The 12,963-nt window shown below is 47.6% G+C and overlaps 1 protein-coding gene across 4 annotated transcripts in view; it reads right to left on the bottom strand.

The window, feature by feature from the left end:
* Nucleotides 1-12,963, bottom strand: part of LOC119456179 (atrial natriuretic peptide-converting enzyme) — a 608,985-nt gene that overhangs the window by 61,308 nt on the left and 534,714 nt on the right. For all 4 annotated transcript variants that reach the window (XM_049660866.1, XM_049660865.1, XM_049660868.1 and 1 more), the window contains 3 exons: nt 4,230-4,340; nt 4,023-4,173; nt 3,884-3,970 (listed from right to left, as the gene is read on the bottom strand). In XM_049660866.1, coding sequence (XP_049516823.1) covers nt 3,884-3,970; nt 4,023-4,173; nt 4,230-4,340 — 349 coding nt within the window. The remainder of the gene's footprint in view (nt 1-3,883; nt 3,971-4,022; nt 4,174-4,229; nt 4,341-12,963) is intronic.

Genomic DNA, 12,963 nt, shown 5'->3' with positions numbered 1-12,963 from the left:
GATGTCCGGAATTCCTGGGTATGTAAATATTTTCGCCCCTTAGATCTGATGATGGCAAGTTACCGAAAGCAAGAAGTCCTCACGACCGGCCAGATTTAGTGCACCGTCGGGTCATACGGATAAGTGCGCTTATTGCGCTGTTGCTACGAAACGTTTAAGTATACACCGCATTCACGCGATCTTGCGCGCGACAGCGACAAGCGACGCGATGGAGATTTCTGTCGCGGTCGCTCGTCGCGTACAAGTCGTACCGCATGCGAGCGACGACTTTGAGCGACGTCTCCCCGGTGTTGCCGGTATGAGGGCAACAAATACTCGCCGAAACTGGTGTGACGCTTGCTTTATTAAGTTGATGTGCTTTAGTGTAAAGAGCAGCGTAAATATTTCTAAAGGTCTTGCACTACGTTATTATCCTTGCACGTATCAAGATCTAGTCGTTTGCTCGTTCCATGCGACAATCGGTAGTGATTGACGGATGTATATCCAGTTCCGGCTTCGCGCTATTGGCTAGTCGCTCATAGCACTTCCGGGCGACGAGCGACGAATTCTAGATTTCTAGAACCGAGCGATCGAGCGAAAAGACCGAGCGATCAGTTCGCGCGACGGCCCGTTTCGTCACTCGAAGCCGTCGCTCGTCGCCGTCGCGCACAAAATCGCGTGAATGCGGATTGGGCTTTATTTGCTGTGTCTATATGTGCTTTGTAGCGCATGTAACAACGGCGTAAGAAGCTTCAACGCGTGACCCGACGGCTAGGCGCGTGTGGCAGTCCGGCAGCCATGATGACGTCTTACCTTTCGAGACACAAGTGGCGGAAACAGTTTCGCCACGTCAGGCAAACTGCCACAGCCAATAAAAAACAAAACAAAAGAAAAAAAATGTGAATTGTTATCAAACCCGTGTACTCAGCGTAGCAATCGGAGAACTTGCCGCAGCGATAACAAAACGGCCAAGTTGATAGTTTCTGTACTTGTAACATTAAACATGGACTAGAAACTGTCCAGCTTTTTCCTGCATGATTTTTATTGATTTCGACGTTTCCAAAAGCCCATTTTTGTGCGCTTTACGTACTCTATACTTTAAAATTTACTTTATTGAACACAAACAACCCCTGCGTGTTTCATTATAGAATAGCGAGCCCTCAGCCGCGTTGGCACTGAACACCGAAGCGAACAACTTTACGTATATTCTCGAGCACGCTTACGTAGAAGCCATTCTGTATACCACTCACTACTTCGACGAAGAAGCAATGAAGTAGAAGTGTGTATATATTCTGCTGACACGGCCGAAAACACTTTTAGAGGGGTCCTCGGGCTCGGAGAGAAAACATAGTCCGCGGATAACATGTACTCCTGTGAACATCTCAGCCAAGTTTTGCAGTCGTGCGCGACGCGTGGAGTGCGCAAGCGGAGCGCGAACGGCCAGTTTCCAGTTTACCTGGAAACGTCCACATACCAAACAATTGTTTTGTTTACGGAGCCATCTACTCTCTCCGCTTTTTGTTTTGGTTTCGGTCCATGTTCTTGGGCAGGGGAGCGACCGAGATCTTGCATCGGACGGGATCCGGGTTTCCATCAGTACCTCGTCCAGGTTCTGGGGGTACGGTGGGAAGCCCACCCTAGCGAGTATCTATCTCTATTCACCATCTCTATTCCCGCCCTCGCCTGGCTTAGACGACTTCTCTGCGCGGTCAGTACCGCCGTCTTTAACTCGGAGTAGGTATTATGTATTCCGAGCTGTAATAGTTTTTCGGTTGGTGTGCCTACCGGTAGCCCTAGGGCCACTGTGTAGGCGCTCCTAATTATAGACTCGATGCTTGCTTCTTCACTTTTGTTTAGTGTGTGGAAAGGTAGACTATACGTTATCTTACTCATTACAAGGGTCTGTACTAATCTAATTGTATCCGCCTCCTTCATTCCTTTTTTGTGACATGTTATTCTTTGTATCATTCTGGCAATTTATTTTGTCGCTGATTTTAACATGTTTATTGTGTGGTTTGCTCTTCTGTTACTCTGAACCCAGTAACCCAGAATTCGTGCAACGGTTACCTCTTTTATTTTGACTCCTTCAATTTGTATGTCAATGTCTCCATTACTTTTGTATCTTTTTTCATGTGCCCTGATAATTTCGGATTTATCTGGGGCACAACTGAGCCCGCTGGCCCTGGCGAAATTTTAAACTGCTGTTGCAGCCTCTTGGAGTGTCTGCTCCTTGCTAGCCAGGCATCCGCGCGTTGCCCATAAAGTGATATCATCCGCATATAAGGTGTATCTCAACTGCGGTACATCATTCAGGGCCCGCGGGAGTCCTCTCATGGCGATATTAAAGAGCAGAGGAGAGATGATGGCTCCTTGAGGGGTACCTTTGCTTGGCATCTGAAAAGGCTCCGACGTAACTTGTGCTACGCTTATTGTAGCACTTCTCCGTGTTAGGAAAGCCTTTAATTAACTGAAGGTGTTTTCACCACATCCGATGTTGTTTAATTCGGATAGGATGACCCTATGTGAGATATTGTCGAACACTCCTTTTAGATCAAGTGCTAGTATTAAGTGTTCTCCTCTTTTGGGTATGGAGCTCAGGACTTCCTCTTGTAAAAGGAGGAATGCGCCCTGAGTGGAGAGGTCGCTGCGGAAACCCAGCATAGTGGCTGGGAATAGGCCCTTGTCCTCTATGAAGTTTTGAAGCCGAGTGTGAATAACCCGTTCAAAAAGCTTTCCCATGCACGACGTCAGAGATATGGGCCTCAGTGCCTGCAGGGATGGCTTCTTCCCAGGTTTCGGTATCATAATTTTGGCTTCTTTCCATTCATCGGGGATCATCCCTTTGAGCCAATAGTGTTCATTAAAATGGTTTGTCAATGCCTTTATGACCTTATCACTGAGGTCCCTAATCATTGCGTTTGTAATTTGGTCTGCACCAGGGGTAGTATTTCTTTTGGCCACCTGAGCTGCCGCAAAGACCTCTTCCTTGGTTATTGGGGCGTCGAGTCTCTCGTTTTTTACACCCGTGTAGTTAATTGGACTCCTGGTAGTATTGGTGTCTTCTCCGATGTATCTGTCTTTAAGGACTTGTAATAATTCCTCATCGGTACCCGTAAACTCGTCCGTGATTCTATGTAATGTTCTGCTCGTCACCGATTTTGATTTTTCTGGTTCCAGCATGTTCCTCAGGATGACCCAAGTTTTTTGCAGTGCTCAGAGTGTCCTGTAGCGAGCTGCAGAACTGGATCCATCCCTCGGTTGCAATTTTGCTAGCGTATTGATTCGCCTTCTCCGCTAGAGCAGCGATTCTGCGGAGGAGGTTCCTATTCAGTCTCTGGTTTTTCCACCTCTTCAGCAGACTGCGCCTGCTCTCCCACAGGTGGAACAGGTGTCTGTGTACTGCAGGCGTCTCTGCTGTTCTTGTAATGCGTTTAGATGTTTGTTTGTGTGACGATCTGATGTATTCTGACCAGTCCCCCATCGATTCCGGTGCGGAGTCGGGTGGGGGACCGTGTCGGCGGAACCTTTACCAGTCAGTGATCACCACGTCCCCTATGACTCTGCGTAGTTTGGGGGTCGAGAGGAAAATGCTGATTAGGTGGTGATCACTGCCTAGGTTTTCTTGGAAATTTGTCCAGTTGGTGTCCTTAATAATACGTGTCAAGGTGAGGTCTGGGAACGTGTCACTACTTACGCTGTTACCCTTCCTCGTAGGCGTGGTGGGGGGCGTAATTAGGCTCATTATGGGAGAAAATGGGCGTTTCCAGTCTTTTTATTCTATAGTGCATGAATAAAATTTTGCTGAGTCTCCATTTTAGCTGTGGCGACAAGGCGAAACAAATAACGAACCGTAGGGAGGAAACAATTGGCTCCACCTTGATGAGTTGCAACGAAGGAACGTCACCTGAGGCCGGGCGCGTGCGGGTCCAGCAGGCGCAGGTACGAATCGCTGCTGTTGCCGTCGCGATGCAGCTCCACGCGGGACGGCGGCCTGCGGAGACAACGCCGGTCAGACCGTACAGTGGGAAGAGGGGGGAACTCACCCAAGTCCTAGCGCGGCGCAGGCAGCCACCGCCACGTGCTTGAGCTCGGCCCCTGGACCATCGGCACAGACCTTGCGGAAGCGGCCGCGCCGGTAGGCGCGCAGGTAACCATGCGGAGGCTCCCACAGTTGTCCGTGGCTCGACAGGGTCACTGCGCGAGCACAGCATGAGCGCTGGCGGCTGAAAGCGAGCATCCACAGCACTCACGGCAGTCCCGCTCGTCGGCGCCGTCGACGCAGTCGAGTCGACCGTCGCACCTCTGCGCGATGTCGATGCACTGGCGCTCGCCGCACTGCAGGTGTGCCGGCCCGCAGAGACCTGCAACACGACAGCGCCCTCTATGTTGGCCCCCACAGTGTTGCCTTAGTATGCCATCAAATATCTCTTGTGCCGAGTGTTACCACCTAAATCTTAGGAGAAAAACAAAACATCCGAGCAAGTCTAGTAATCGGGCAAAGCTGCTCAAAAACCCTTTCAGCTCAATATTGAACCGGAAATATAGTCAGCAACTAAGTTTCTCAGGAAGCATAAGTTAGTTGCTAACTAGCTTGATGACTAAGCTATAGCAACGGCTAGTGCTGAGTCAAGCTAGGCACCGCACGCTCAAGGTTTACATATCGACAGCATGCCATACCGCATTGCCTAGCAAACGTTGCGCGTTGACCTTCTAGCTAGCGGTAACCTGGGAGCAAGCGTTTCCACTTGGTTCACATAGTCACGTTGTAGTGACTGTCAAGAACTAGACAGGGCTGACACGATGAGTGACGAATCTCTTTTTATTGGGGAAACTTATGCCCACAAAAGAAAGTAACACTGGAAGCACAGCAGCAAACACGGTCATCAATATTTTGTCCACGGGTGAAGTGCGTCGGCCATTTATACATAATTGACACTACATTCCAGAATGGAGCTCGCTTGCATTCTAGAACGGCGTTCGCGTGGCATGCGCAATCTGATTACACAAGACCCTTTTGCTTTATATTGGGTGCTCCACGTAACTTGAGCCAAAAAATACGCAATCGAAAGGGCCCATCGTCTCGGACGGTTCAGTCCGGAACGAACTCGGCCAATAATTGTTAATTTCAGTTCATTCAAGGACAAAGAGGGTGTTCTGTCGAATGCGAGAAAGTTAAAAGGAAGTTCTACTAGCATTTCGGAGGACTTCTCTGAACCAGTTCGAAAAAAAGAGGAAAATACTGTGGAATTATGCTAAAGCTCGCAAGGGCACCAATGGTAAAGCGCGTCTGAAATAAGATGTACTTTATTTGAATAGCGCCAAATACATATATGACGAATCTCGGGGCCAGGTGGTTCAAGCTACTTGACAGACTAAACCGGAACGTTCTATCTTGTCATTTATTGTTCTAAATTGCCCAAGTGTTAAGAATAAAGTAGAGGAGCTGCGTGGTTTAATCGACATGACGAAACCGTCGGCTGTGATTGGAAGTGAATCATGGCTAGATGGTGAGGTCATGGATAGTGAAGTTTTTCCCAGCAACTACATCAGCTATCGAAATGATCGCAACAGTCACGGGGGAGGTGTCTTTATTCTCATAGACCACATGGTTAGCTCTTGTAAGATCGAAATTGATGTAGGGATAAGTGAGGCTGTATGGGCTCAAATTAGACTTATAACTGGTAAATCCTTATCTGTGTGTTCGTTTTACAGCCCACCTGGAAGCCGGCTTCATGTTTTGAGCGACCTAACTGACATGATTGAAACTGTTAAAACTGGCTGTTTAGTTATTGGGGTAGATTTTAACATTCCTGAAATAAACTGGTGCTCAGAGAGTGTTTCATCTCGAGCCACTACTGCATTAGGCAAAGAAATGCTAACTCTCTGCAATTCGTTTAGTTTATCCCAGTTAGTGCTGCAGCCAACGCGTAGCAATAATGTTTTGGATTTATTATTGACTAATCAACCATCGGTAGTTCAGTCCACCCTTATATTGCCTGGTATCAGTGATCACAGTTGTGTTCTGGCGGAAATGAATTTTCAGTATGTTAAACTTGAGCACTGTGGCAATCGGCGCATTTACAGTTATCGAAAGGCACGTACCCTTGAGATAACACGTGCATTAGAATCTTATAATGATGTGTTCGAAACTTTGTCTGAATCGCTCTGCGTAGATGAACTGTGGAACACGCTGAAAGACAAACGTTTTGATCTACGTGAACGTTATGTACCGTCGTGGGTTATGACGAAACGTTGCAGCAAAAGCAAGCCATGGTTCACAAAAGAGGTGCGTAGAGTCGTTGAAAAGAGACAACAGTCATACGCACGTTTCATAAGAAATCCATCGCACGAAAACAAGAATCAGTTAAGAAAGATTACAAATGATATGAGTGCTTCGGTTAAAATAGCCAAATTTGCCTATTTTCAGTCCTTCGACTTGCGCATCCAAGATCACCCTAAAGAATTTTGGCAGTATATAAAAAGAAAGAGAAAGGATGACTTGTCCTTCCCACCACTCGATCATGACGGAATTATCGTTCACGATAATCTGGAGAAAGCCAAGTGCTTTAACGCGTTTTTCAGCTCGGTGTTTTCAACTGCTGAAATCAACATTAGCCCTGCCGAATGTCGCCCTGACTTTATCAGTGCTGAGCCCATGGCGGACGTTGTATTTGATCAGCGAGGGATTGTGCCGCTCTTAGAAAGATTGAAAGAAAACAGTGTCCCTGGACCAGATGGCATACCCCCGATCCTGCTCTCTTCTTGTGCGTTCTCTCTGTCAAAGTATCTGAAGATTCTTTTCACCAAGTAAGTACAGGACGGATCTCGACCTGATGAATGGAGACTTGCAAACGTTGTGCCTATACATAAATCTGGACCTAGGAATATTGTTTCAAATTATCGACCAGTGTCTTTGACCAGTGTGATATGTAAAATTTTAGAGCACATGTTTTATACTAATATTATGAGCCATCTTAGTGCATACTCATTATTCAATACCCATCAGCATGGTTTTCGCAGTGGTTACTCGTGTGTCACCCAGCTTACCGAATTCGTTCATGATTTAACAAGCGCACTGAATAAAGGGCATTCTGTTGACTGCTTATTTTTTGACTTCCGCAAAGCATTTGATGTTGTGTCACATTCGTTATTAATAGAAAAATTGTCTTGATACAAGATAAATGAGAACGTTATTAGATGGATCAAGGAGTATTTGAGTCTGAGGCATCAGAGAGTTGTAATCAACGGGAAACAGTCGCATGACGTTGATGTGACCTCAGGGGTGCCTCAAGGATCCGTCCTGGGTCCTTTACTGTTAATAATTTACATGAAAGACATTGTTACAGGTATTTCCTCACGCATGCGACTTTTCGCGGATGATTGTGCTTTGTATAGAATTATCAACGATCGAGGTGACTGCGAAGCATTACAACAGGACTTGTGTACAGTGGCTCAATGGTGTGAGGAGTGGGGAATGCATATTAATTTACAAAAGTCTGTACATATGTGTTTCACTAAAAAAAAAGACTCATGATTTCACGTATAACATTAACAGTAGCAAACTGCTGTCAGTCTCAGAATTTAAATATCTTGGTGTATATTTGACCAGTGTAATGACTTGGCACCGCCATGTCGATTTTGTTACCGCCAAAGCCTGCCGCGCCTTGGGCTTCCTGCGTCGTAACGCCACACATTTTCCTGTAAAAACCAAAGAACTGTTATATATATCAAATGTTAGAAGCATACTTGAGTATGCTTGCACAGTCTGGGACCCGAAATCTCTACTTGACATACAAAAGCTAGACAGAGTTCAGAATTTGGCCGTTCGTTTCGTTTTTAATGACTAAGGTAGGTTTTTCAGCGTATCGAGTGGGAAAAACACTTTGCGCTGGGACATACTTCAAAAACGTAGGGAAGTTCTTCGGTTAAAATTTTTTCATAACATATTTCATTCAAGAACTGGAATTGACCGAACCCAATATATATTTAGCCCTGATTATGTGTCCGTCCGAAGCGACCATTCGCTCAATGTTAAGGAATACAGGTGCCGGACTGACCTCTTCAAAATGTTTTTCTTTCGCAAAACAATTTCTGACTGGAACAAATTGCCTGAGGAGATAACATCAAATGACTCATTTTCTTCCTTGCTGCGAAATTTTTATGTTTAATACTTTTGTGTTTTTCCTATCTCAATGTAATGTTTTTTTCGCCGCCTGTGCGCGGTAGTACTTTGTGCACCTTTTCCTTCTTCAACCCCCCCCCCCTCCCCCCCACTGTCATGCCAGAAATGGCGCTGTGGGTACTGTGATAAATAAATAAATAAAAATGCCACGTAGCTGGACAGAACCAAGGTAATCTTGTTTGCCGTCGCTTGGAAATACATTATTTTTTGCATTCCGTCTAATTACATAATTAGTCTTAATTAATTAATCAGCTTCTCAAATATTACAATTACACAACGGTGTCAATGATAAAATTGTAGAGCAACATGAAAAATCACGATACAGCTTTCTGCTACTGAATACGTGCTACATAAAAGTGTTTTTCGAACCATGAAAGAAGCCCGCGGATACACGAAAAATTGCTGCGCGACAGGCCGCTCGAGGCATTTTGCGTGCATTCGCGGGCGTCTCTCATGCTTAGAAAAACACTTTTATGTAGCACGTATTGAGCAGCAGAAAGCTGTTTATCGGGAGTTTTTCATGTCGCTGTGCAATTTTGTCATTAACACTTTTTATCGAATTATTATACTTGAGAAGTCACAATTGATGTCAGAGTAGCTTTGCAGTATAGCATAGTCGTTGAAATCGAAGCGTCCACGTCGCCCTTAGGATTCATAATACATTTGCGAAGATGTCACTCATAGTGAAAACCATCAGCTCTAATTACAAAGGCAGTATAGCTTTTCAGTGGAGCAATAAATCGACGCATACGAGCGAACGCGTGTGCAATACCAAGCTGCCGCGCCGCTGCAGCCGACGCGGCCAACCGGTAGCCGGACTCGACCGCAGCGCCGTTAGTTCGCACGACCACCACGTGGGCCACATGCTTGTGCTGGCTAATATGCGGAGCTGCGAAACTGAGTTGATTCTAGTAACGTTGATAGTGATGTGATGTGAGCTGGCGCAGTAGACTACTCGGCGCAAGAAACCTCGAACGGCAAACGTTGATTTTCTTTTTCCTGCCGAGAAGTTGGCCCCGCGAAATGTAGAGGGCGTTGCCATGCCTCTACAAGCTACGTCAGTGGACAGTCGTGGTGGATGGATGTGTTTCTTCGGGGCTCCGTAGCGGCGACGAAAACCAGGGGCGTAGCCAGAAATATTTTTCGGGGGGGGGGGGGGGGGGTCACCGGCCCGACCGGGGGGGCAGGCGTCTGCTTGCCTCTACGTGACGTGATCGATAATAAATATCGGTAGTTTAGACTCTATACATGTATATCAAAGAAATGGGACCCCCCCCCCCCCCCCCCTCGCGTGTGCGTGTGCTTGTGAAGAAATTAAGTAAAAAGTAAAGTAAGCAAAAGTTCACTCTCTCTCTCTCTCTCTCTCTCAGTAAAATACAGTAAGTACGACAGGTACAGTGGGCGTTTGGAGCAACGGCCGCTCATGGCACCACTGAAAGGACCAGTCTTCGAAAACGCATCATTGAGACGACCCGCCCGATCGGAGAAGACATCGTTAATTGTTAATCTCCGTTAAGCGTAGATGGCGTCGTCCTCGTCGGGGCGAAGTGCGTTTCACAAGTCAAGGACGGCTATACACGTGAAAATGCACGTGTGACCAGGCTATACCTACTCACATAGCAATAGCTTGTTCGCTGCGTCTTTGCGCTAGAAAACTTAAATACGCGAAAAAATCCGCAATGCTTTTTTTTTTTTTTTTTGAAGCTTTCATCGCCCTGCTCCCTCATACGAGAGGGTTGCATTTCCTGCGGCAAGTGCATGGGCCGCTGTGTCTTCCGCTGTGTGCGAGCGTGCAGCCGTCATTTTCAGATTCAGATTCAGAATTCAGATTCAGAATTGTACAGAATATGTCACCGCACAGCATAGGTATGGCATGTGTACGCATTTTAAGTAGTGCGTGCAACTCATTTCCACTTCTCTTACACCGGTGCAAACAGGAAGCGGCCTTGTACCTCACAGAATCTCGACTGATTGGTGTACTAGTGATGCAGGAATGAACTCTGGTCTTGTTCAGAGCACATAATCAATTTCTCAGGACGCGTGAACTCCGACGAGAACGGTCAGCGCCTGCAACAAGAGTTTACTTACGCTGTACTTCGCACAGCAGTAATCCATGCTTGTCGGCTGTCTGTTTCGTGCATTCTGTTGCGAGTCGGTGGAATTTCGCTGCTGGCATCAACCCCTTCCTGTGTACATTGCTGGTTTGCGATTCCACAACATAACAGCAACTACCAACCTTCCGTAATTGCTGGTTTGGGATTCAACAACACAACAGTAACTACCAGCCTTCCGTAGGGGCGCAATCGCAAACAAGAGACGTTTCTCGCACAGACTAAGGGGCCATTCACACTTGCGATTAGGCGAGGTCACGCGACCGTTTGCGACTGGCGACCAAAAAGCTGCTCAAGACGAACGATGTTCACACAAATGCGACCGACGAGTCGCTAAACCGAAATGTCTCACGATATGCCGTTCACGTCTGCTTGAAATGTCATCGCCGCGTAAAATAAGCGTCAGCGTACACGGAAGTCCTGTTCCTTCGCATCTGATTGGTTCAGCTGTTCTGCGACTGCAAAATCGCGCGACCGCAGTCGCAGAACTGCTGAACCAATCAGATGCGAAGGAACATGACGTCCGTATACGCTGACGCAGACGTGAATGACGTATCGTGAGACATTTCGGTTCAGCGACTCGTCGGTCGCATTTGTAAGTGTGAACATCGTTCGTCCTGAGTAGCTTTCTGGTCGCCAGTCGCAATCGCCAGTCGCAATCGGTAGCTTTCTAGTCGCGAGTAGCAAGTGTGAATGGGCCCCTAAGGGCCCATTCACACTCGCGAGTAGGCGAGGTCGCGCGACCGATTGCGACTGGCGACCAGAAAGCTACTCAGGACCAATGATGTTCACACTGACAAATGCGACCGACGAGTCGCTGAACCGAAATGTCTCGCGATATGCCGTTCACGTCTGCTTGAAATGTCTTGGCCGCGTAAATCAAGCGTCAGCGTATACGGACGTCGTGTTCCTTCGCATCGAATTGGTTCAGCTGTTCTGCGACTGCGATCGCGCGACTGCAAAATCGAGCAGTGAGCGACTGGGCCTAAACGGTCGCATTTCGAGAAAAGCGACCATTTTAGGCTAGTCGCTCGCTGCTCGATTTTTCAGTCGCGCGACCGTTATCGCAAAGTTGCTCAACCAATCAGCGCCGCGCCGAAAGTGATGTTATGTGTTTTTACCGGCGTCGTCCACGCCAAATGCAATGTCCGCGCCACCATATGCAGACTAGAGACCGGTAATTGGTGTCTTGTCTTGGAATGCTGGGACGCAGCAGTTGCAGCAACGTGTCGAATGTACGCGGTCGCATTCGCTGGAAGCTAAACAGCAGGAAAAGAAAGCACAACACAAACCCTTTTTCCAGCTGCCGTTCGTTGGTTGAGCACGCCACCCAAAGGTGAACAGCTTCGCTTTAATATTATGCACCAAATATTCCCACGCAATGCGAACTAGAAATTGCAACTTGCTCTCGATAATACTCGTCATGCGCACTAAGTTCGGGCAGGAGGCGGTTTGCGTGGCCGGTCACTTCACGCGACCGGAGGCACGGGCACACCCACCAACGTCGCGTTTCTTCGGAGGCTTCCCCGCTGCCACAGCTGACAGCATGGCAGAGCACATCAGCACAGGGACGACGTCTTCCTGTTCGCTCGAATCAAAATGCAGCCATCGCTCGAATCAAAATCCATGGCTGCGTAGATTACTAGAGTTCCTACGCAACTGCGTAGATTCCTAGAGTTCTCGCTGAGAACGATTATCTCCGGGATTGCGACTTGCGGGTCGCGCTCAGCCGGGCTTGTCGGTGTGAACATCAGTAGCCTTCGGTCGCTTTTTGGTCGCGAGTCGCAAATGGTCGCGCGACCTCCTCAAGTCGCCGGTGTGAAAGATCCTGCGCGAGTGCGGCCTAACCGGCACCTGAAGGGAAGCGGCGGAAATGTATGCCGGAAATTTTGACCACCTGGGGTCTTTAACGTGCACCTAAATCTAAGTAAACGGGCCTCGAGCATTCTCGCCTTCATATAAAATGCGGCTGCCGCATTTGTTGCGCACTTGTTGCGCATTTGTTGCTTCAGAATGCGGCCGCCGCCATGCGGCCGCCACATTCTCGCTCAAAACCTCACAGAGTGTCAAAGCGTTGACAAACACCGCGACAGTTTTTTCCATATGCAGACATCATTAGCTGTAAATTACCAACCCAAACGGAAGCACCCACGAATGAAATTGTGATAGTAGCACAGGTTTCTTGAATTATGTCAGCGCGAAGCGACGAGAACAAGTAGAGGGGGGGGGGGGGGGGTTGAACCCCCCCCCCCCCCCTGGCTACGCCCCTGACGAAAACATGTTTTTTTTTTTTTGTGCATGCTTTGAGCTTGCTTCTGGTGTTAGACTTGCTGGTTTTCTTTAGCCTTTAAATAGATTGGAAGTGGCAGGGCTATCAATTGTAAATTGTCGCAGCATAACGAACAAAGACGATAGCTTCACTGTTAAACCTCAGATCGTGATGGGCACTGAATCATGGTTAGACAAGACTATACCTAATGTAGAAATCTTTCCACCTGGTTTTACTGTCTATCGGAAAGATAGGCATGGGCATGGCGGGGGAGTATTTAATTTGATATCAAAGGCATTGTCAAGTACACAAATTTTATTTGAAAACGATTCTGAGTCTGTGTGGTGCCTTGTGAAATTACCTAAAGGAAACGATGTAGTGTACGGGACATTCTACCGCCCACCCGGCAGCAGCGACTCATT

The sequence above is a fragment of the Dermacentor silvarum genome, chromosome 1 (assembly GCF_013339745.2).
Source record: "Dermacentor silvarum isolate Dsil-2018 chromosome 1, BIME_Dsil_1.4, whole genome shotgun sequence".
Lineage (NCBI taxonomy): Eukaryota > Metazoa > Arthropoda > Arachnida > Ixodida > Ixodidae > Dermacentor > Dermacentor silvarum.
This window is presented reverse-complemented; position numbering and strand designations above follow the sequence as displayed.